We start from the raw sequence: 26,161 nt of genomic DNA, 5'->3' as shown, positions 1-26,161 counted from the left end.
ACTGTAGAAGGCTTTGTTTGGAAAATGTTAATGAAGCATTATATTATTACATATATTTTTTTGTTTTCTTTCCTAAGAAGGAAATAAATGCATTTTGACAGGAAAATTTTATTAGTGCAAAATTTGGGTACTTTCAAAATCTGCCATTAATCGTGATTAAAAAACAAACAAAAAAACTCTGTGATTAATCACGTTTACAAATTTGAATTGACTGACAGCACTTGTAATAACTAATATTAGACACTTTGCCAAATCAATATTTACTCTCTCTTTTCCATATCCTGAGTAAATAATGAACAAAGGGTAGATTTACCTGGTTCGGTTGGCTTTAGGGACACCAGGCACAGTGAGAGTTTTGAGGTTGGGGTCCTGAGGGTTGATGATTGGGGGTATAGGGTGGGATCTCCTTCCTTGGAATCCATCAGAATCAACATCTTCCACATTCACAGCTGGGTGTACACTCAGTCTGGAGCTCACTGCATATCAGACAGTGTGCAATATTCTCATGTATCAACAAAATACATTCAGAATAGCAGTAAAACACATACTTTTGGCCCCCAACGTATTCTGACACTTGGACACTTAAGACTCATTAACATTCACAAATGTACTGTATGAATGTCAATGCAGTTCTATGGACGGAAATGCCTTGTTGATGAGAGGGGTCAACAGAGACTAGCCAGACTGGTTCGAAGTGACAAAATCTACAGTAACTCAGATAACCACTCTGTACAATTGGGGTGAGAAGAATAGCATCTCAGAATAGAGGTCGGTGCTGTTTTGGCAGCGTTATACTTATTTTATAAAATGTTTGCAACAAATGTATTTTTTAAATATTTTGCTTTAAAAGTCTTGAAACAATATTTGTCTAAAACAAATGCCATTTTTAATTGTGGCTAAAGTGTCTAAATACTTTTTGGGGCCACTTTAAGCCATGACGATGTTATTATCCAAGACTAACCTTGTGGCAAAATGGGTCTTAAAGAGTTTGAGGTCAGTGCTTGGTACATAAAGAGGCCACTCTGGTCACTACAGGCACCAACATATTCTCTTGCAACCTAATTATCTCTAAGTCACACTTGGCAGCAAGGCATAGTATAGCAAAGCAGAACACTGCACAAACTAATCTAACAGTAAAAGGTGAAGGTGTGTATCACCTGAGGGTCTAGCGGAGGTAGGGTCATCTTCAATGTGGAAGGCAGGATTTGCTACACCTGACAACCGCCTGGAAGGGGTGATGGGTGGCAGACGGGGGTAAGAGGGCACATTGGGCAGGTCTAGCACAGAGATTGGGGAGGAGGGCGAGGGGGTACGGGGAGAGTGGAGAGGGGACTGGCGGACTAGACGGTCCAGTTCCAGATCCCTAGTCTTCGGCAGTTGCTGCTTGTGCATCCTGCTCTGGTTTAAGTTTGTTTAGACGGTTCTGAATGTTAGAGTAGTATTGCTGGGCACACTGTGGAATGCTGGAGATCTTTTGTGGGATGCTAGATATTGTTTGTGGAATGCTAGATATCTTTTGTGGAATGCTGGATATTGTTTGAGGAATTCTGAAAAGTTGTTGGGGATTGTTGGATTCCTGTTGTGAAAAGATGGAAAACTTTTGTGGAATGCTGGCTAGCCTTTGTGGAATGTTGGACAACTTTTCTGGGATGCTGGATATCTGTTGTGGAATGCTTGACAGCTGTTGTGGGAAGCCGGATAATTGCACGGGGAAGCTGGGAAACTGGCGAGGAACACTAAAACGTGACTGGGACAGGTTTGGGAATTGTTGAGGGATTTTGGAAATCTGCTGGGCGATTTGTTGTGGTATCTGAGCTAGTTGAGGGGGTAGTGATGGCAGCTGTTGGGTGATCTGAGCCAGAGCAGGTGGCAAGTTGGGCATGGAAGGCACTTTGGGAAGGTCGATGTTGTTGTCTTTTATGAACTGGTTGAAGCTGTCCAGGGCCTGTGGTGCATAGGGGATACGCATGAGGCAGCTCTTTAGAACATCACATCTGGAAGGGACTGTGAGAAGAGAAACATATAATTGTCAAACATCATCATAGTTTATCTTTTGTTTGTTATGAGATACTGTGGCTAATTTCAAACAAAGTCATACAGAATATTCTGATAATAATATCCAGAGATGCCAGTTAGGCCTATATGATTTTCAAAAGAGTAATAAAAATGTGCAGAACATATAGTGTGTTTCTCAATCCATTCCCTAGTTCAGTAGTCAGGGCACTGAACAGGTAGTTGGCCATTTCTAACTATCCTTCCCTAAACAATCTTTTTAAATATTAGAGTTGTTTGAAGAAGATTAAAAATACACTCCTTTGTATTTTTATTTCTTCATTTGTCTCATTTATCTTTCATGAAAACATGGTGAGTATTAATATCTACTTCGAAAAAATGCACATTAGTGTCATTTCTACAGCGATGTTGTTGAAACTCCATTTTAACGTGCAATCTCGTAATCCTTTCGCAGGTAATTTAGTCATAAATATCCCAATGTTCAGTGGATCAACACCCTTGCCAATGAATTCATGTGTGTTCACAATTTACCACATAGAAAGCTAGGGAGCAAAATGAGACACATCAGTAGTCAATAATAAGTCAAATGTTTGGAAACATGACTGAATGTACGTTTCTCAGGATATTAAAAAAACTTGATCTAAAGGCTCATGCACAACTGCCTGTAAATAGTTTTGTTGACAAATCAATTGTGACTATATACTTTTTTTATAGACTTAAAATTTAAATATGTATATATTCTCACTGAGCACTTTATAAGGAACACTGTACAATGCAATTATCTAACCAGCCAATCGTGTGGCAGCAGTGCAATGCATAAAATTATGCGGATATGGGTCAGGAGCTTCAGTTAATGTTCACATCAACCAACAGAATGGGAAATTGTTTTTATCTCAGTGATTTGAACCATGGCATGATTGTTGGTGCCAGACGGGCTGGTTTGAGTATTTCTGGAACTGCTTATCTGAACCACTGATGCACAACAGTCTCAAGAATTTACTCTGAATGGTGGCAAAAACAAAAAACACCCAGTAAGCAGCAGTTTTTCAGACAGAAACGCCTTGTTGATGAGAGAGGTCAACGGAGAATGGCCAGACTGGTTCGAACTGACAGAAAGGCTACGGTAAGTCAGATAACAACTGTATAATTGTAGTGAGCATCTCAGAATGCACAACACGTCTGACCTTGAGGCGGATGGGCTTCAACAGCAGAAGACAATGTCGGGAACTTTATAAGGACCATAGTGTTCCTAATAAAGTGCTCAGTGAGTGTATATGTGTGTATGAAAAAAAAAAACTCGAAACAGGCAAAGGGTGCCTCTTTGAAGAAACCAAAATATAATAAATTTTCATTTGTTTTACATTTATTGGTTACTGCATTATAATCATACTTCTATTTGTGTTATTTCAGATTTGATTACTCAAATGTTGAAGATAGTAACAAACATATTTACTAGTAGTGTATGATGATTTTTGTATCATGTTTGCATCAAAAGTAAGCACTTACATGATCTATTTTTAAAAAAGATAAACACTCACCACTACTTTCCTCTTCAGTTGATGTACTCTCCACCTACATAACGCAAAAAAAAAAAAGATATGGGAAACGATTTTGACTAATAGAGGTAAAAGTCACCCTGCTATAAAGGAAAAAGCAATACAATCACCACTTGTGAGCACAGTGTACTTTAACCAAAGCTACTTCAAAAGGAATACTTTGTACTTGGTGTACTTTAAGTAACTTTGGATAATAAGTGTCTGCTAAAAGCCGAGTAACAACAAATAAGAAATAAAACATAATTAATTTCAAATGACATCTGTTAGAGAAATAAATAGAAGAGCAACATGTTGGCATTTGAAGAAGAAGAGCAAGAGAAGCTGACAGTAAGATGATCAGACGTATAATACAGATACAGGCTCTTTCATAGAATTACCGGTGTATCCGTTTGTGATGCCGAGCTGCTGGAAATTAACTGAGGTTGCTGAGTGATCGGGGCAGATTCAGCTTCAACGTCAGAGTCCTCTGGCTCCTCTTCCTCATGGAGCTCCTCAGCTAGAGAGTCTTCAGATTCAGGTCTGGGTTCAAGTTTAGGTTCAAGCTCAGGCTCAGGTTCAGATTCAGGCTCTGGTTCCTCCTGTGTGGGGGCCGGTGAAGGGGGCGTGAACTCTTCCACAGGGGTTTCAGCTGGGCATACAGTGTCTGTTACCCCCTCTGCCTCCTGTTGTTCTGGAACAAACTCCTTAACTAAAGGTAATTGACACCTGTGGATGTACAGACAATACGACACTTTATAACACAGACATTGGTGATTATATTAACAATAACACCATTCATAAGCGAGTAAACATCCCTGTTGTAACAGCATGACAGAAAATATCACTCAGCTATACATTAACTTACATAAGCACAGTTTATGCATGATGTAACAACAAAAAGCTGAGTGCCTGTTTTGATTTCTAGAATTCTTTTAAATACTACGAAGAGTGCCATGTTTTAAAAAGTTGAACATATTAAAAACCGAAAATATTATCCATTAGCTACAAGGGTCAACGTCATTTTAGCAGAAGTAACTTACTTTGAAATCAGACGCAATGTCTGAATGCATCAGGTGATACAGTGATCTCCGTTCATTGTGGTGCTGCTTGTCTTTAAACACACGCGATATCAAATGTATCGTATGCTGACGCAATTCATAAGAATGTCGTAAATGTTCCGAAGTCCGATATCGTAAAAATATGGAACTGAAGAACCTGCGTCATTTTTAAATGAGGTGAGGCGGAAAATAAGCATCAGAGGCGCGATTAGTAACCATAGCAACCGCAAAGGAGGGAAAGCGAGTCTCTATGGGGTGCGGTGTGGTTGCTAGGACAGTGCATAATATGAAATATTACGCACCGCGTGTATTGTAATGATGCGTGGTTATGCTGGTACACAAGATAGGCAACTTTCAGTTTAATTTTGCGATGACATCTTGGAAACAACACAACACTCTTATGTGAACAACAAATCAATTGAAGATCATAAGAACCTGTTGGCTACAGTGTAGATTTATGGCCATAGTTAATAGAAACAATAAGAGAATAACATATTATGTCAGTGTTCACATAAAACTTGAGTTGAACACTATTTGGACTTGAGGACATTATGTCTTAAAGCATTTAAAACTCATGTAATATTTGAGCTGTAAGGTTGTTGAAATCGTCATTTGTACAGTAATTTTAAGGTTTGTTACATAACAAAGTTGTTAAATTGGCTATAACTTCACACAGAAAAGGTTAGTAAGGGATTTTATCACACTAAAATGTCATGTTAGCACGCATACACCGATGAGCCAAAACATTAGGAGCACTCACAGGTGAAGCAAATATCATTGACCATCTCCTAACAAGACCACATGTCAAGGTCTGGGATTAAATGGTAAGTGAACAATCAGTTCACATAGTCAACATGTTGAATTCAGGAGAAATGGGCAGGAGTAAAGACCTGAATGACTTTGAAAAGGGCCAAATTGTTATGGCCAGTCAACTGGGTCAGAGCATCTTTAAAACAGCAAGGCTTGTGGGGTGTTCCCGTTCAGCAGTGGTGAGTATCTACCGACAGTGGTCCAAGGAGCGACAAATAGGCAACAGGGTGTTGGGCGCGCAAGGCTCATCGATGCTCGAGGGCAATAAATGCTATCGTGTCTGGTCACAACCGACAGGAGGACTACTGTGTCACAAGCCACAGAAAATGTTAATGATGGTTACGGGAGGAATGTGCATCACAGACTGGTCAAGTCCAGTCCACGGCGGCTCCACCTCGCAATTTACAGGACATGAAGGATCTGATGCTAATGCCTTGTTTGCAGATACCTGCCTCGGCGGGTGGGTGCTGTTTTGGTGGCACTCGGAGGACCAACAGCATATTTGGCATATTGATTATGTCTTGTGGCTTTACTTTTGAAACAGTGTCTATATTAACATTTACAGATTGGCCCCATTCACTTCCATTGTAAGTGCATAACTGGAACCCAGTTTTTTGCTTTTTTTTAAAGAAATTGAGCACATTAAAATGATTTTTTTCTGGTAATCATTATGCCACATGCTGTTGATTGAGCTTAACTTGTATTGAACCCAAATATTCCTTTAAGGAGTTTATGCTTTTTGAAAGTTATTCAATTTGCTTGAAAAAGTCTTACTCTGCAATTTGATTCCGTATGATTTCCATCTCACTGTCCTCTTCCTGCAGCACTTGCAATCTGTGACAGACACATGTGAGTCTTGTGAGTGTATATCCTAAAAATCTTAATACCTCTACTGCAGTGGTTCCAAACCCTGTTCCTGGAGGCCCCCCAACACTACACATTTTGTATATCTTCCTAATAAAACACACCTGATTCAGCTCATCAGCACGGTAGTGGAGGCTCCAAGACCTGAATTGGGTGTGCCAGAAAATGGAAATATAAAAAATGTGCAGTGTTAGGGGCTCCAGGAACAGGGTTGGGAACCACTGCTCTACTGTATAATATAATATGTCAATATCAATAACTATAAGAATAATTGGATTACAAGTCAAATTATTAAAGAAAAAAAAATATTTTGCAGTGGTTTTGTATGCTGGTTTTAAACACCCAGTTCAAACCCCCTTTTTTTAATTTTTTTAAATTAGATTAATTTCTAATCATATCCTCCAAACTACAATTGGAATATCACACTCACACACAAACACACAAACACACAAACACACACACACACACACACACACACACACACACACACACACACACACACAGATCCCCATTTGATTCCTTGTTGGTGTGCATGTGATTGCATTAATTACTCTTGATCAATATCTTCTGGCTCCTCCACAATGGTCTGAATGCCAAACCGAGTCTGTGCCAACTCCCTGAACGCTATCTCTGTTGTCTGCCTCGCAACCTCTTCTGCCATGCGTGCCATCTCTAGACGCTCCTGCATCAACCTGCAACAGCACCACAAATAACCAATACAATACATTTTTTTTCAAGGTTATCTTCAATAACTTTGTCATCAAGCTGTGATTCAAAGTGTCTTTTAAGAGCCAGTATTTCCTCAGTTTTTGACAAATTAATTTCCATTTTAATTTAATCAATTTAATCATTATGACTTGCAAGACAGTTTTATTATACGCAAAAGCAGTATGTAACTGGTAAAACATTTAGATTAATAATAAAGGTATAATCACTATAGACATTTTTATTACCTTCTGTGACTTTTCCAGGTCTGGAAAATACAGTTTTAAAATTTCCTGATATTTTATATATTTTCTATTTGTGAACTAAGCTTTTCTTGTTTTTTTTTCTTTTCTTTTTAGAAACTGATATAAGGTGATATCAGTTTTTTTTATAATCAATGTCAGTTTTGGCTTTGTCTAGTCTCAGTCCTTTTGTCAGTGGAAGTTGTCAGGAATTGCATGGATGTCTGACATTAAAAGTTTCATTTAAACTTTAAAAGTTGACTGTATGTGGTCTCCCATCTTACCGTTCCTCCATAATTGATATAGCAGTGTCCTCTGCCTCTCTCTTGATGCTCTCCATCATGGGTGTCCATCGTGCTGTTTGGGTCTCTGCATCCTCCAGCTCTATGTGTGCTTGCGAGGGTGTGGTTACACTCGGTGGAAGAGATTGTTCCAGTGACCGAGGTGTCTGTGGTTGGGACCAAGCTTGTGGAGATGGCAGAGGGTTTACAGTTGTTTTTATTGGCCGTCCAGAACATGTTTCCTTTGCTTGAGCCTCATCTTCAGAATCCACCTCCTCAAGAATTAGGTCTGCAGGAATCGATTTAGCACTGCCTGTTGAAGATGCAGCCATCACTGAACCTTCACGTTTTCTTTTTATTAAACTTTCACTATATTACTTTTGATTACCATTTGATTCTGTAGTATAGGATGTGTCATTTGAAAAAAAATTCTGAATGTTTTGTACTGAAATGCAGTTACATGCTCCATAGACTTACATTTTAAATGCATAAATGTCAACACATGTCTTCAATGTCTTTACGAATCGAGGTATGATGAAAATGAAAATTATTTTCTGTGGTAACAAGCTTAAGTTGAATTCAACCCAGAGTATTTGTTTACATTTAATTAAAAAAAAAAAAAAAAAAAATATATATATATATATATATATATATATATATATATATATATATATATATATATATATATATATATATATAGGCCTATATATATATCTCACTTTACATATGATTAAATTATGCATTTTCCTTTTATTATGCAATACATTAATCTAACTGAAATGAGTATTACAATATTGTTTATCAAATATTAGTATAACATGTCTCAAAGATTAAATAACAACAACTTTTCTACTATTAATTTAATTTGGGTGGGTACAGTGGCGTTTTTTTTATGGATATTAGTCAACTAAGGAAACTTGTATTACAATTAATTATAATTACATCACATGAGGATCCTAAAAGTTTTAAGACAAGTACAGTCATACCAATCTAAATGTCATTCCATAAACAACAAGCACCCCCTCTGAGAGATTTTAAACATCAACGTTATTAATTTTTTTATTTTTTATTGAGTTAGTTATAGAGTAGTTTACAGTACTGAGAAAGTACAGGATTATATTCAGTACAATTTCATAGCTGTCTAGTCATTCAAGAGAACTACAAGAATCGTTTTTCTTCAAATGCATCCGTCTCCACTTTCCAATTGTCTTATTCATTATTTGTGTCTTGTTTTCCAGTAAAAGTATCTAAATATCCTTAAAATATAATAGATTTAATTGAGAAGCAAAACTAGGAGATAATAAAACTTGTTTTCAGAGAATGTATCTTGAATTAAATTAATTTTTCTAACCCTATTGGCAAATTTTATTTATTTATTTTTAAGCATACACCTCACAAAATTTTGTTCAATATGTTAGCTTATGGAGAAAAAAATAAACTTAATTTAAGATCTATTCTCTGAAATGGAATGTATTTTTATATTTAAGAATGCTTGGAAATGAGTCAAGTGACGCCATGCGAGGTTCAGACGTGTGAATGGTGAGCTCTGCGCACTTTGTCATTTTTAATACTTTTCATGTCATAAAACAGTCAGTTTCGATACACCATGATCCATAACTGTTCTAGGAAGACAATATGGCAAAGAATTCAAAATCCTTGGGCTCTGGAGACATTAAAAGAGATTTACTTGCTCAAGCTGATACCCCTGACAAGGCCGCAGACCAGGGAGTCAGTTTGGCCAGTGATGTGAAGAAGATTTGGCATGAATTGCTGAACATGTTGGCACTGCTGGCAAAGGTCATTGCTGACTTGGAGGATCTTGCTGTAATATGTGGATCGATCACTGTCATGGAGACGAAATTCACTGATATGGTTACAAGAATGGCGGAGGTTGAGAAACAGATTATCTGGATTCATCGGAAAGGGAATTAGCTGCTAATCCGCTAGCGACCAAAGTAGATTTGGAGCGTCTCTGGGAAAAGTTGGAAGACTTAGAGAATAGTAGCCGGCGAAATAATGTCAGAATTGTTGGTATTCCTGAAGACGAAGAAGGTCGAGGTATGGTGAAATTTCTGGATGTGCTCTTTCCAAGTCTGCTTGACATTACAGGCCATAAGCTGGAAATCAAGCAAGCTCACAGGGTTCTGGCTTGGAGATCCGCTGAGGGAGACAGGCCCCGATCAATTCTGGCCAAATTTCTGAGATCATCCGATAAAGATCTTGTATTGCTTGGGACGAGGAGTAAAGGAAGGCTTTCTTGCAAGAACCACTGCATTTTCTTTTTCCAAGACTTTGCAAATTCGACAAGAGTGAAACGTGATCGATTCAAGGAATGCAAGAAACACTTACATCAAAGGAAGGTCGCTTTTGCACTGATGTTCCCGGCCAAATTGAGAATAGATCTTGATGGCCACAAAATATTTACATGCCCACAGCAAGCGATGTCCTTCATAAAGTCAATGGAGTGAGTAAGTCATCTTGTTGTACTCATGTTGCAGCCGAGAACTGAACATTCCTTGACTGATCGAGGAACTGAGCACCTTTTTTGTATCTTTTTGTGTTAGTTCCGCCTAGCGGCTGGAGTTTGTTTTGTGAAATAACACTCCTTCGGGACAGTTTGTGGATGAATCTGCACATTCATTGTGCTTATGCCTCCTATTGACTGGAGTTTGTTTTGTGGAATATTTCTTGCAAGACATTGGAGTGATTAGGTCATGTGTTGCACTCATGTAACAGCTGACTGGGCCGGTTCACTGAACATTTGTTTGACTGCCCAAGGAAACTGAACTGCTTTTTTTGTGTGCTGGTTCCGCTAGTGGCTAGAGCTTGTTTTGTGGAAGAACACACCTTCGGGACAGTTATGTGGATGAATCTACATGTTCTTTGTTTTAATTCCACCTATTGGCTGGAGTTTGTTTTATAGATTATTTTCTATTGTGTAATTCTGTCTCACAACATTTTTATAGAAGCACCAGACTTGAGCGATCCGATGGCAAACTTGTCGCGGGGGCTCTCGTAGACGTACATTGACTGTTGAGTTTAGAGGGATGGAAGCCAGTTGGCGCTGTCGTGCGTGGGGTTATTGCGCACATTTTTGTTTTTTCTAGGGGAAGTGTGGGGTTTGATTGTTGCCCTAATGTTAGAATGTGGTCATTACACAATCTATTTTTTCTAATATGTCAAAATGTAAAATGTTCATTTGAGCGGATTGTCTCTCTCCACATGGAATGTGAATGGGTTGGGGCACCCCATAAAACAAAGGAAGGTTATTTGTTTTCTCTAACATAAGAAATATGATATAGTGTTTCTTCCCGCAGGAAGCTGAAAAATTTGGTAAGATATGGGGTGGACACGTTTTATTTAGTGCTGGCTCAAGTAAGAGCAGGGGAGTCATAACATTGATAAGTAAACATCTACAATTCAAATGTGTCATATAATAATGAAGAGTCATTATTGTTTTAGCGGAAATTCAGGGGCAAAGGTTGATTTTGGCTAATATTTACACACCTAATGCTGATGATTTGGGCTTTTTATAGATTTTGAAGGGAGGTTGCATGCCGCTGGAACCCCACACAATATAATATTGGGAGGAGACTTTAATCTTTTGATGGACTCAGTCCTTGATCATAGTGAAGCAAAAGTGTGTAAGCCACCTAGAGCAACAGTGACACTTCACAGGATGGGTAAAAATCTTGGTCTTACAGATATTTTGAGACTTTTGAACCCATCTGGTAGGGACTATACATTTTTTTCAACAGTCCATAAGATTTATTCTAGAATAAATTTATAAATATATATATAAGTCCCTCATTTAATCTGTTGTTGACTGCTCAATTGGAAACATCTTAGTCTCAGATCACGCCCTGATAAGTTTGAAGGTGTTGCCACATACGGAGAAAAATAAATCATATAGTTGGCGCTTTAATGTATCCCTTTTGCAAAATCCTGAATTGCAACAAATGTTAAGGCTGAAATCAAGGTTTGTATGGAGACCAACTTTTGCTCAGGATCGTCTGTGGGCATGGCTTGGGATGGCCCTAAGAATCACTTAAAGCGGTTCTTAGGGGCTGGATCATACAGTATGCCTCATTCATCAAAAAATCCAAAGCACAAGAACTCATGGAATTGGAAGGGAATATTAAAACTGCCGAGGCACAGCTGAAGTGACAAATTTCGTCTGATGGTCTCAGAGAATTGACCCGATTGAAATACAGATACGCTATTTTGTCATGGAAGATGGAGTTTTGGCTATTCAGGTCAAGACAGTCATACTTTGAGTCGGGGGACAAAGTAGGAAAACGTCTGGCTAGATATATAAAGCAGAGAGAGTATTTTTCTACCATTCCCTCAGTGAAATCTGCTGGTGGTGAAATATTTACCTCTGCCATTGATATTAATAATGCTTTTAAATAATTATATCTTGATCTCTATAGCTCCATGTCTTCATCTACTGATGAAGATATTAGAAACTTTGTGGAACTATTAGAACTCCCTAAACTGACGAATGAGCAAAATAATTTTCTTGATTCTGAGATAAACTTGGTAGAGCTTGTCGAGGTAATTAAGGCCTTGCCCACAGGTAAGGCTCTGGGGCCAGACAGCTTTGCCACTGAATTTTTTAGATCTTATGCTACAGAACTGGCTCCACTTTTGTTTCAAGTTTATACAGAATCATTAAGGAATGGAAAGTTTCTACCTACTCACTCCTTCCTGCTCAGCTTCTGTTCGGACGCTCTTGCTTACTGCTCTGCGCTTTTGCTTTTCGCTTTTATATTTTCATATTTTATCTCCTTTTATCAACTAATTTTAACTAATTTTAACTTAAACAAATCAGCACAGTGCTCAAAAGCTTGGATTACTACAAAAAAAAAAAAAAGCAGAATTCTTTTATCCGACCAGCCTCCCACTGAAAGTTTTCATTCCAGGGAAGGGAAAACACAACTGCCTACATTCAAAAGGATAAGAGAAAATGCCTCTTCTGGAATCTACTTGCTGCACTAACTGCCACAGACTTTTACAAAGAATTGCAGTTCTTGAAACAAAGTTATTTACAGGACCACCAAACCAGACGGAACACACAACAGAGCTTCGTCATGGACGCCCTCAGCATACAGCCGGTGAGTCCCATGAATCTAGTGCTCCTCGACAGGCCATACTGAGTGTAGAGAAACAAACCGATTGACTTACAAATCGATGGCAAAAACAGGGAGCGAGACCAAAAGGCACTCGAGACATCAGATTGTCACGAGCATCTCATATTGCCGCAGTAGCATCCTCTACCCCAGATACGGCTCTGACAAGGAATGCAAACACTGGTTTCCTACCACTGCCTATACATCTTGAGAACAGATTTGAAGTATTAATGAATGAGGAATCCCCAAATGTGATGAATGTGATCGAACACAGACTGCATCAGCCAGTAGCTAACACTGATGTGAACTGGCGCTCAAGGTCGAGCAGACAGCGGCATTCAGCTCAGAGCGCAGCCGGGCCCAGGACTCTGATAGTGGGTGACTCCATAATCAGAAACATTAGCAGCAGGGATACAACTACATGCTGCCTTCCACAAGCAACAACCTCGGATGTAAACAGGGAACTTCAGAACATTCTGATGAAACATAAGACTGCAAATCGACTCATCATTCATGTGGGGAAGAATGATATTCATAAAGAGCAGTCAGAACTCCTTAAAAAGGATTTCAATGAACTTTTTGAAACACTTAAAAGACTGAAAGTTCAAACATTCATCAGTGTACCACTTCCAGCAAGAGGAACAAACAGGTTTTCACGGTTGCTTGGGCTTAATACATGGCTGCAAAAAACCTGCAATATAAAAGAAGTGAACTTCATTGACAACTTCAGTCTTTTCTGGAGTCAGAGGCAACTGTTTCGACAGGATGGCCACCACACAAACAAACTTGGTTCAAGAGTGCTAAAGGACAATATCTACTTCTCCCTCAATCATCCTTCTGCAGTGTGTGCCAATCCACTCAATCTGAATGGCACACACACACCTGGACACAGTATGAATGACCACAGGACTTCACTTCAGCACCTGAATGGACATGCAGTTGACAAATCACACAAGGACAATGATAACACCACTCAGCCACAACAATTTCTGCTCATGGACACAATCTCATCTGAGCCCTGCCCACAAAGTTCACCACAGACAGACTGTGACATATTAGAACTGCTCCAAGATTCAGCACCCAAGGACGACTTTCTGGAAAACATCCAGGGAAACCAGGACAGCATATTACAGCCCCTCTCACCAGACACGTTATCCCTCTCTCTAGCATCTCCACATCTGTGTTTCTCAGAGAAAATGGAAGAACTGGTGTATGCTGGAACCAAACTATCCCACTCTTTTGCTGCAAGCCCCCAGATATCAAGCAAAAAATGTCAGGCCCCTCAAGCACCTGCGGGCCCAGCTCGCCCTCCCCCTCCTCCTGTGAGAGCTCTTCGACCTCTGCCACAATGCCAGGGCTCACACCCTCCTCCATCTGCTCAAGGTGAACCAAAAACAACTGATACCAGCTCTCAGTGATATGTGTTGGGTCCCTGCTATGATAACAGTAACTTTCTCAAATGTTTACAAAACAAGCGGGAACCCAGTGTGCCTGTATCTTTCTCTATTGCTGTTCGATTACATCATAGAAAGTCTAAGGCCTTCAAAAGCCATTCAGCAAACCCATCTAATCTGGTGCCTATTACACGCCAAACTAAGATTGCTGTGGTGACAAAAACTGTTAAGTTAGCACTTTTAAACATCCGCTCACTTAAAAATAAATCACTTCTAGTCAATGACTTAATTATCACATACAACCTGGATTTTATGTTTCTAAATGAAACTTGGCTAGAAGACAGCTGTAGTGCAACAGTCCTTAATGAAACATCCCCTCCTAACTTTACTTATTTGAGTGTCTGCAGAGAAGGTAGGAGAGGTGGGGGTTTAGCTGCTCTTTTTAAAGATGTCTATCAATGTAAGCAAATATCATTTGGGAATTACCCATCTTTCGAATATCTGGGTAGTGTGTTAAAAGGTGCTCCACGCATTTTACTTATCATTATTTACAGGCCTCCAAAATACTCTCCAGCCTTCGCTGAGGACTTTACAGAACTGTTATCAACAATTACCTCAGAGTTTGACTGTTTTGCCATTGCTGGAGACTTTAACATTCACATAGATAATGCAGAAAACAATATGACAAAAGAAATCATAACTGTTTTAAAAACTTTTGATCTGACTCAGCATGTACATGGACCCACACACAATCATGGACACTCTAGATTTACTTATCAGTAAGGGTCTAAACATTTCATCGATTGTTATTAAGGATGTAGCACTGTCTGATCATTTCTGTGTTTTCTTTGATATATTGATCTCTCCTGCCATTAAAGCTAGATCTGTGTCTGTCAAGAAGAGATGCTTAAATGAGAACACTAGTGTACTATTTATGAAGGCTATATCTTTAACACCAAGTATATCTGCTGACTCTGTTGATTTTCTCCTTGATTCTTTTAACTCAAAAGTTAAAAGTGTAATTGATGATATTGCTCCTGTGAAAGTCAGGAAGAAGAGTGGCAGACATAAAGCACCTTGGAGAAACTCAACAGCAGTGCAAAATATGAAAAGACAATGCAGAAAAGCAGAGCGCATGTGGCGGAAGACAAAACTTGTAGTCCATTATAACATCTACAAAGACAGCATCCATGCTTTTAATATGGAACTAGGCAAAGCTAGACAGACTTTCTTCTCGAATATTATAAACAGCAACTTAAACAACACACGCACTCTTTTTGCGACTGTAGAGAGACTGACAAACCCCCAAGCCAGATTCCCAGTGAATTGCTCTCAGACAGCAAGTGCAGTGAGTTTGCTTCTTTCTTCTCTGAAAAAATCAATAATATCAGAAAGGTGATCAGCACATCCTTGAGTTGTGCTGGGGTCAGACAAATCAAACCACAACCTGAGAAAGTAGTTACTATGTCTGATTTCAAAGAAATTGATGGCAAAATTTTGGAAGAAACCGTACAGCACCTTAAAACATCAACCTGCGCCCTTGATGCACTTCCCACATCTTTTTTCAAAAGTGTGTTCAACTGTTTAAAAGCAGATCTCCTAGAAGTGATAAACTCCTCACTTCTCTCTGGGAGTTTTCCAAACTCCCTGAAAACTGCAGTTGTCAAGCCCCTCTTGAAAAAGAGCAATCTGGATAAGACCATATTAAGCAACTATAGACCGATCTCAAATCTTCCTTTCATAGGCAAGATCATTGAAAAAGTTGTCTTCAATCAGCTGAACAAATTCTTGAACCCATATGGATACTTTGACAATTTTCAATCTGGTTTCCGATCGCATCACAGCACAGAGACAGCGCTCATAAAGATAATAAACGATATTCGCTTAAATACTGATACAGGCAAATTATCAGTACTGGTACTACTCGACCTCAGTGCTGCATTTGACACTGTTGATCACAACATACTTCTTGACAGGCTGGAAAACTGGGTGGGGCTTTCTGGGATGGTCCTAAAATGGTTCAGGTCATACTTAGAAGGGAGAGGTTATTATGTGAGTATAGGAGACCATAAGTCTGAGTGGACGTCCATGACATGCGGAGTCCCTCAAGGCTCAATTCTTGCGCCACTCCTGTTCAACCTGTATATGCTCCCAATGAGCCAAATAATGAGAAAGAACCAAATTGCTTACCACAGCTATGCAGACGACACACAGATCTACTTAGCCCTATCACCTAACGATTACAGCCCCATTGACTCCCTATGCCAATGCATTGATGAAGTTAACAGTTGGATGTGCCAAAACATTCTTCAGTTAAACAAAGACAAAACTGAAGTCATTGTGTTTGGAAACAAAGATGACGTTCTCAAGGTGAATGCATACCTTGACGCTAGGGGTCAAACAACTAAAAATCAAGTCAGGAATCTTGGTGTGTCTCTACAGTCAGACCTTAGTTTCAGTAGTCATGTCAAAGCAATAACTAAATCAGCATACTATCATCTGAAAAATATTGCAAGAATTAGATGCTTTGTTTCCAGTCAAGACCTAGAGAAACTTGTGCATGCCTTCATCACCAGCAGGGTGGATTATTGTAATGGACTCCTCACTGGCCTTCCCAAAAGACCATAAGACAGTTGCAGCTCATACAGAATGCTGCTGCCAGGATTCTGAGCAGAACCAGAAAATATGAACATATCACACCAGTCCTCAGGTCTTTACACTGGCTCCCAGTTACATTTAGGATTGATTTTAAAGTATTATTACTGGTATATAAATCACTCAATGGGCTAGGACCTCAATATATTGCAGATATGCTCACTGAATATAAACCCAACAGATCACTCAGATCATTAGGATCACATCAGCTAGAAATACCAAGGGTTCACTCTAAGCAAGGAGAGTCTGCTTTTAGCTATTACGCCAGCCGCAGCTGGAACCAGCTTCCAGAAGAGATCAGATGTGCTCCTACAGAAGTCACATTCAAATCCAGACTCAAAACACATCTGTTTAGCTGTGCATTTACTGAATGAGCACTGTGCCACTGTGTGTCCGACTGTTTGTACTGTATTTTATTTTATTCTAAACTGTTTCAATTATTCTTATTTTTTTATTCTTATTTTAATCTCTTCTATGTAAAGCACTTTGAATTACCATTGTGTATGAAATGTGCTATATAAATAAACTTGCCTTGCCTTGCCTTGCCTTGCCTACCATGACACAAAGTGAGTTCACAAGCCCGGATCGGTCTGATTCTTAAAAAGAACAAATATCCAAGCGAGTGTAAGAGTTACCATCCAATTTCTACGATCCAGCTAAATGTAAAAATATTGTCAAAAAATTTGGCTAACTGATTAAGTAAAGTTATCACATCTCTTATACATATAGATAAGTTGGGGTTTATTCAGGGCCACAGCTCTCCTGATAACATTAGGCGTTTCATCAATATCTTGTGGTCAGTGACAAATTATCAGACTCCGGTCGCTGCCATCTCACTTGACGCCGAGTTACAAATAAACAAGTTACAAATAAACCTGGGGAAAAAAATATGTTTTAAGAGATGAATTAAATGTAGATAGAGTAGGGGATGATCTAATAAAAAGAGGTAGGGTGTTCCAAAGCTTTGGAGCCTGAACTGAAAAGGCCCAATCACCTTTGGTTTTTAATCGTGAATTTGGAACAGTCAATAGCAGCTGAGAGGAGGATCTGAGCATTCTATGAGAAGAGTAGTGATGAAGAAGATTTAAAATATAAAAAGGAGCAAGTCCATGCAGTGCTTTAAATACAAATACTGATTCAAATACAGAGTCTGCAGATAGTAAAAGGTAATTTACTACTCTTAGAAGAGCAGACTCAGTATTGTGTTTAGCTCTGAAGCCTGACTGAAAAGGATCCAGAATATCAAATCTGGATATGTACATCAAGAAATGGGGCAGGCTCTCGGGGAGGGGCAGCGGAAAGAGACTAGTGTTTTTAAAAAAAGTTGTATTTATGTTTCAAAAAATATTCTGCTGATTTATTGTCTATTTGTGTCTTGTTCAGTTGGCTTTTAACCACGGGGGTGCATGTGTGTGTTGGGTGGTGGGGAGGGTCAATGTTCGGGGGGAAAGTGAGTTCATGTGGTTTGATTTAGCATTTTCTGTTGTGTCTATTTGTGTCCATGTGCTGCATGGATTAAAAAAAAACAAAAAACAGGAATGCTTGGAAATGTTTACTGGAAAACAAGCCATGACAATTGTATAACAAATATTATTTATTTATTTATGGCTGCAGTGCTCTCTGAACTCTGTGACAGTGACAGATTCCTCCTCATTCACAGCTCTCTTTCTCCTTTTATTTAAGGGGTTCTCAGTGTCCTCCCCATGTAACAAAAGGAGAAGATGGACTAAGTTACGAGTTTGTTCTACACTGCAATAGAACCGTTTACCCTGAGGAGCCAATGTGCTTGCTGCCCATGGAGGCTCTTTATTTTTCTAATTGTATTTTGTTGTATCCCTGAGTGGGTCATTTTGTTACCCATGCAATGATCTTTATGTATGTTTTTATATTCTACTGAAACCACACTAGAATTTACAGGAGTTTGTTATGAAACATGTAAACAGTGTTGAAAAAGGAACATCTTACTCACCATTTTGCGCAATCTCACCATCCTCCTGGTGGAGAGAAATGGAGTCAGTCTGGAGGCAGAACTATTAACTTGAAGTAGGAACTTGAAACGATATAAGTGCATTGACCCTCATTTATCACATGACTTACCTTGTTTTTCAGCACTGGTTGTGGCAGTGAAAGGCCAAGACCGTGAACAATCCTGCCCACCATACTGAAAACAATATGTGAAGAACAAAAACACATGGGACAAAAGGTTGCAAAAGGAATTAACTTGAGAACATTACAAAAAAAATATTTTCGTAATCAGCATTTTTTAACTTGTTTTCCAGTAAAAATATCTAAACACACTTAAAACAAGATAAATGGACTTTGAATTGAAGCAAAATGGTGTAAATCTTAATATACTGTATCTTGAAATAAGTTACCTCATTGGTAAATATTTTAAATAGATGAATAGTTAAGCATAAATCTAAGGTGTTTAAAACAAGAAATATATATATATATATATATATATATATATATATATATATATATATATATATATATATATATATATATTTGTATGCATGTATTGGTAAGAAAAATAAACTTGATTTAGGATATACGTTAAAGGCCATAAATATCTAATATGTAACAATACATTTAGCTTTTCATACAGCATTAACGCTTTAAGCTCTGAGGGAGTTTTTAAACATTTCTTGTTTCAGTGGCATACCCAAAATTAAAGTCTTGTAATAAAAATAAATAAATAAAAACAAGGCGGTTCAAGTGTTTGGTGTCATTTTAAAGACAACTTAATAACAAATTCTGATTATGTAGATTATAATAAATTCTGAGGGTCTCAGACTAAAAAACTTGAGCCAAAAATGTACTATCTTTCTTATTTTTTGTAACCGAGTAAAATTTGTGTTGATATTACAAAGCAATCAATAGTTATAGCATTGCAAATATAATTTAAACTTCGTGTCCTAAAATTTCTCCAAGTGTCCAAAAGCCTCTCCAAACAAATAAAACATGCAGGCATGATTAACGACATCTCATTCAATTCCATTCTGTCATTTGAGCCATCGAGTCTGTGTCACGTACTTGGCGCCATCTCCTGATGGCCATATGTAATTAGAGTGAACTATCCTCTCTGCCCATATTTGGATGACTTCTACCTCTGGTTGCAGCGATCGGAATCCTAATATGATTGGTTTAGCATAACTGGACAACATACTACAACATTGCTGATGAAGTCATCTGATCTAGGAAAGCTAACTTGTTTTAAGTAGGATAGCACATTATGTGTTGTGTGCACATTGTGCTTCATGTGGATTACCTAATGATCTATGCATCTGATTACATTGTGTGTGTGTAAAGATAATCACCTACTCAAAGAAAGAAAGATATTTTTGTTTTGTTTAGTTTTCATAAAGTTATAAGTGAAAAACTTTCTATATAACAACACCTTTTTACATGTAACATGGATGTCAAATGCATAAACTTAGCTACAATATTACTTGCTATATTGTGGTCTGTGAATAAAACAAATAGGCTGGTTGTATTCTACACTTTGAGAGCTTTCCAACGACAAACAGTATGTAACATTTGATCAGTTTGATGCTTTTACCAATTACAATAAATTGTGCTGTGCAAAATTATTAATAAATCACAAAACAGAACACTTCTAATTTGTCTGCTAAATTCAAAGCACTTGTTCATAATGCAAACATGCATAGTAAAGTACAGCTTCTAAGCTTTAAAATGATACCTGTTTTGTGTTGGTCAAGATTGTAGTGATTAATTTTTAAAGGGTTGGATATTTAGAAATGTCTACTAGAATACAAGACAAAAATACAATTTTTTTTGTATTATTATTTATATATATATTTTTATATATATAAATAATAATATATATTATTTATATATATAAAATATATTTTTGGCATATGACTCACCTGGTTGTTTTGAAATCAACCTCACTGGTCAAGCTGGTAATTGACTCTGGAGGAGGCGAATAAGCTGTTTATTCAAAAAATAATGTTTTGTTTTTTTGTTTACGAAGGAAAAAACGAAACAGGTATAATATCATTGTTTTCAGTATTGTAATGTTTGAACACATTTGATACCTTTGTTTGAGCACTGTGATGACCTCGGTGAAGATGTTGTGGAATTATTTGGAGGTCTGATCACATGTTGAGGCATAGCGTTCTGGAAGCCACTCTTTATCCAGCTAATTACTCTGTTTACACATTGAATAAAGCAAAATTCTTTCTTAGAGACCATTTGCCAGTCCATTAAACAAATTTACATGACAACTTTGTGGAAACTTCTTGTTAACAGCAAGGCTGTTTACTATAATGAGTAAATATTAACTAGTTTTTAACAGTCTCTGAAAATGTTTGTGGTGCTTGCCCGTGCAAAATCAGTAAACACAATGTAATGGTATTCTGGGTGGTTGCGCAGTTATGCAATTGAGGCACCTAATTTGCACCTAATTCACAAACGAGTTCCCATTGCATGTGCTTAATAGAATGGCGAAGTATAATACATCACTTACTTAGGAGGAAACTGAGCAGAGGTTTCCACCTCAGACTGCTCATCTTCTGACAACATCTCTACAACTGGTATATGTGGCAAGGGCTCTACATCTGGTGTAAGAGATACATGTAGATGCATGACCTTCAATAACACTTTATCCTTCACAACTTTGCAATTTTCCATTTAGCAAAATAAGTGTTTGGTTGATACAAACCTGGGAGGTCCTTGGCATCATAGATCTGACAAAAACAGAAACAGAAAATGAAAACAGAATGATTAGACATAATTATATGATAAAGTTTCCGTTATTGATAGTACTGCTATTGTTATATAAGGTTATATACTTAATATTTACATTGAATTTATTTGAATAAGCAATATTTCTTGACTTTTAATCTTTCATTTTCATTTAAAATTACTTTGTTATTTCTCACAGACTGTTTAATAGGGTCTGATAAACAAACATACAAACAAACAAACACATTTTTCATGTCCTGAAAGAAATACTATTGCCCGAAAGGTAGCAACACATTTGTGCTAAAGTTTTAGGTAAGTTTAGTTTACAAGCTTTAATTTAGCATAAATGAAATGCTGTTGCAGAGCTGCTATGTTATTGTCATAATAAGACTCTCAACACATACAGTAATGCGAAACTGTCTTAGCAGTTTGGCTATAAAGGGTTAATTATATGCAAAAGAGACAAGACCAATCACAATTCAGTATGTAAATAGATGGAAGAAAGAAGACTAATCAGATGCAAATATTACAATGATGTCATCATTGTTGTTGGATTTTGATCACTGTCTACCAATGTATATCAATGGGATATTAGAAAACTCTAATTATTTTATAAAAAGTTTATAAAATCAACAGTAGACATCACACATATAAGGATAAAATGATCTGCAAAACAAATCAGAAAATTTCAGAAGAAGAAGAACAAGGAAATATCCATGCAAGCACAGTAATAATTCTCTAACCTCTGTGACTTCTTCAGAGTCTGGAATCTGTTGTTGTCTGTATTTCTCATCAGGCTGAGGAACCACCTTTCCAATCCCCTGTGAGATCCAACCAATAACTCCAGTCCTGAATGAAAAAGAGTGCTCAGTGAAATCGCTCATATAGGCTGCATCTAATATGTATTTTTGAGCAGTTAATCAATTCTCTTGCATTATGATGTTCTTGAAAACTATCGATTGTCTTACCTGTCTCCTGTACCTTCTCCTTGAAGTGACTCCAAGAAAAAAACAAACAGTTAATTTTGAAAGAAAATGTCTTGGGAAAGATGTGCTGTTTAATCCTTTAAATCTAAGAGAATTTAATACTAGTTATGCACATAATAACAGTCATTTAAATGTATCATAATTGATTAAATATCAGGTTTGATAAGTGTTAAATATCAAAACTTTGAGATCAATACTTTAGATTCGACGTTGGCTCTGGAAAGAAGAGGACTCCCTGCAGGTTGGGGCAGTGCGCTCACGAAACCATTGGAGAACCAGTTCCTCATACCACTCTGAACACTGACAGACAGAATTATTAAGCATATTTCAAGTACAAACTTTCAACAGAATACTAAATATTTTTCATACTTCATACAACGGATTTTTCAAAGCTCTTGTAACTTACTCACCTGCCCTGTGAGCTCTGAGATGTTTGGTCTTCCTCCCTGTTTGATTTGGATGACTTTAACTTGACTGCATGAGAATAGAGAGAAAGGGACTCATTGCCTATTTGTATACTACGTCTTGATTTTATAGTATTGTGCATTTTGTTTTATATTAAACCTATCATCAAACATTGTAAATGTACCTTGATTTGATGTTTTTCCATCCTTAAGACAAAAAACCCCCCAAAAAAACAGGAAAACAAGAGAGATAATATATAAGAGGGGATATATTCAATATGCCATTGGATCATTGATTGTAGTTGACAAACAGACACATTCAGTTTCTTTTCTTATTTCCTTTTTATTGTTTTTGTCCTTTTTGCCACTTTTATTGAAAGATAGAGTCTTTAACTTGGGGTCTGGCAAATGTGTTTGAAAAACATGCGTTAATTGCAAAACACAATATAACCTCTTCAACTCTGCGGACAAGCCAGCAGGTCCGAAAGGAGGTGCTGTGTTGTGAAAAAGGTTTACGCTTAAAATGTTCAAGCCTCCGAATACATACAGTAATCAGGCATATGTGGTATCGATTGAATGCTTAGAATCTGTACTTTTATTAGATAATCACTTCTGCATTTATATTTTATAAAATAGCAAAATATGGCTTGAAATATTTTGCGTCTCAAAGGTAATGTGGTAGAAACGTTAACATGAATATATATAAAAGTCTTTAACATAGCATCTAAATAGAAAAAACATATACCAAATGAAAGCTCTAATTTTCAGGAATGCGACTGTTACACAGTTCGAAATATTTTAAAAAGAATCACAAAGTGAAATATGATTTCTGTAAGACATCAATTCTAAACATCTCTTTTATGCTGCTGAAAGCTACAAATAGCTAAAAATATTATATCTGCTTTTACCTTAGACAGTTGTCTAAACAATAAGTAACTTTTCACTTGTCTGTGAACTTGCTTGTGTGAATAATCCAATGCTATATCTAAGATGTCAAGAACAAAATATTATCCAGCAGGAAATGCATGCTAAACAAATCATCAGAAATCTATGTTATTGAATATTTCATACATCAACGCAAAGGGGAAGATCTTATCTTTCTAATGACACCTAAACTGAGCTTCTAGTCCACTCAGAGGCTGAGATATTCAATGAATTAATAGGGGTGGTGCATGAACTGAAAATTAGACTGAATGTCCATGGACGAGCACATCTGAGGACTAAACTGCAAGCACCACATACATTTCAGATCGGCATTTTGTGATGGCACGTGATGGAGGTTTATTTTTAAAAAAATATATTCATTCTATGATTGTAAACATATAAAATATTATTTATGAACAATTTGTGTCTTTTTTTAATTTGGGAGTTGGACGTAAAAGTATAAAAACCATAAAAGCTAAAGGTAAAGTGGTTGTTCACCCAATAATGAAAATTATGTGATACATGCTCACCCTCGTGTGGTTCCAGGAGATTTATTTTTATTTTTTTTCAGTTTTATTGCATTTTGACTGAGGCTAACATTCTGTTTAACATGTCTTTTTGTGTTTCAATTTTGAAAGAAAGTCACAAGGGTTTGGAATAGGTGGGTGACAGGATCAGGACCACATGAGCCCCCCAGTGACATAATGTGTTGTGTGCGTGTGCTAACAACTAGGCCATGGCCCCAACACACAGTCACTGTCAAAGCTGATATACATCCTGGATTATTTGCACCATTGATGGTAAATACTGCAACAGATATTTGTGAGCGGTGTGTTACAAGACCACATTAATGGGCTTGTGGGTGATGTAATCATGGTTTACCACTATGGCCGATTCTTCCCCCAGACTGTCCTGTCCATCAGGGGGCTGTGGCACTACCTTCGCTACCCAGTTCAACATCCTGATAGAAGGATAAAGCTTTGTTAATGCAATAGATAGGCCTATCAATTCTCTCTCACACACATACTGCATCTACAATGTTGGCATAAGGATAATTTAAACATAAATGAAAATTCTGTCATCATTTACATACCCTTATGTGGTTCCTAACCTGTATGACTTTTTTTAGGCAGAATGTTATCCTTAGTCACCATTCACTTTCATTGCATTTTTCTTCTTTAAAATGATAGTAAATGGTGAACATTTTGTTTAACATTTCCTTCTGTGTTCCATGAAAGAAAGAAAGGCATACAGGTTTGGCACATGAGGGTGAATAAATGATGATTGTATTTTCATTTCTGGGTGAAATATCCCTTTAAAGGTATAGTTCACACAAAAATGAAAATTCTCTCATGATTGACACCTTTAAGCCATCCCAGATGTGTATGTCTTTCCTTCTTCAGCAGAACTGAAAAGAAGATTTTTATAAACACATTTCAGCTCTTTATGTCCATACAATGCAAGTGAATGGGTGCCATCTGTTTGACGATACAAAAGTCATATTTAGGCAGCATAAAAGTAATCCACACGATTCCAGTCAATTAATTAAAGTCTTCTGAAGCAAATCAACAGGTTTGTCTAAAAATGTAATTGATAATTAAAACTTTATCTTTAAAAAATGCTTTCTTCCAGCAGTCGACGCATCAGTGACGTAAGCGTGATGGCGGGTTCACACGTGAGGTCAGAAGTGCATGCTTTGTTTACAACAGAGGAATGAATGTCATGCGAGAGACATTTCAAACAGCAATGAAGCAGTAGTCAGAAGTAATGATTTAAAGTTGAAAACATTTTCATTATCAATTTGTTTCTTACACAAAACTATTGATTTGCTTCAGAAGACATTAAAGGATCGACTGGAGTCGTGTGGATTACTTTTATGCTGCCTAAATATGACTTTTGTATCGTCAAACATCTAGCACCCATTCACTTGCATTTTATGGACACACAAAGCTGAAATATGCTTAAAAAATCTTTATTTCAGTTCTGCTGAAGCAGGAAAGTTATACACATCTCGGATGGCTTAAAGGTGAGTAAAGCATGAGAGAATTTTCATTTTTGGGTGACCTTATCCTTTAAGTTCATATTATAGAGCGTTAACTCCCATTTGAAGAATCAACATATAGTAAGCATTAGACGTTTATGAAAAGAAAAGTTAATATTTCCATAGTTCAAGTTTGCTTTAAAGCAAAAGTCATTTGAATCATTACATTACACAACTGAAGATATTTAGAAGATCATCTCTGCTCTGTAGGTCCAAACAATGCAAGTGAATGGTGACCAGAACTTTCAAGCTCCAAAAATCACTCAAAGTCTCCATAAAAGTAATCCATATGACTCAAGTGGTTAAATATATTCTGAATTAATAGGTGTGGGTGAGAAAAAGATCAATATATCAATCCTTTTTACTATAAATCTCCACTTTCACTTTCAGCATGAATAAGGATTTTT

General features: G+C 37.4%; 1 protein-coding gene across 1 annotated transcript in view; it reads right to left on the bottom strand.

Annotated features, from left to right (window-relative positions):
• Window positions 1-24,673, bottom strand: part of LOC127638050 (uncharacterized) — a 37,686-nt gene extending 13,013 nt beyond the window's left edge. The window contains 19 exon segments of the mRNA XM_052119387.1: window positions 314-476; window positions 1,158-1,392; window positions 1,394-2,004; window positions 3,552-3,585; window positions 3,947-4,274; window positions 6,191-6,250; window positions 6,832-6,972; window positions 7,512-7,821; window positions 18,659-18,683; window positions 18,787-18,850; window positions 20,580-20,643; window positions 20,751-20,863; window positions 21,182-21,272; window positions 21,377-21,401; window positions 22,143-22,248; window positions 22,368-22,396; window positions 22,583-22,678; window positions 22,796-22,859; window positions 24,552-24,673. Of these exon segments, the coding sequence (XP_051975347.1) occupies window positions 314-476; window positions 1,158-1,392; window positions 1,394-2,004; window positions 3,552-3,585; window positions 3,947-4,274; window positions 6,191-6,250; window positions 6,832-6,972; window positions 7,512-7,821; window positions 18,659-18,683; window positions 18,787-18,850; window positions 20,580-20,643; window positions 20,751-20,863; window positions 21,182-21,272; window positions 21,377-21,401; window positions 22,143-22,248; window positions 22,368-22,396; window positions 22,583-22,678; window positions 22,796-22,859; window positions 24,552-24,673 (2,681 nt within the window).
• Between the last annotated feature and the right edge of the window lie 1,488 nt (window positions 24,674-26,161).

Source organism: Xyrauchen texanus, chromosome 46 (assembly GCF_025860055.1).
Source record: "Xyrauchen texanus isolate HMW12.3.18 chromosome 46, RBS_HiC_50CHRs, whole genome shotgun sequence".
NCBI lineage: Eukaryota > Metazoa > Chordata > Actinopteri > Cypriniformes > Catostomidae > Xyrauchen > Xyrauchen texanus.
The sequence above is the reverse complement of the archived record's forward strand: the minus strand, read 5'-3'. Positions and strand labels throughout refer to the sequence as shown.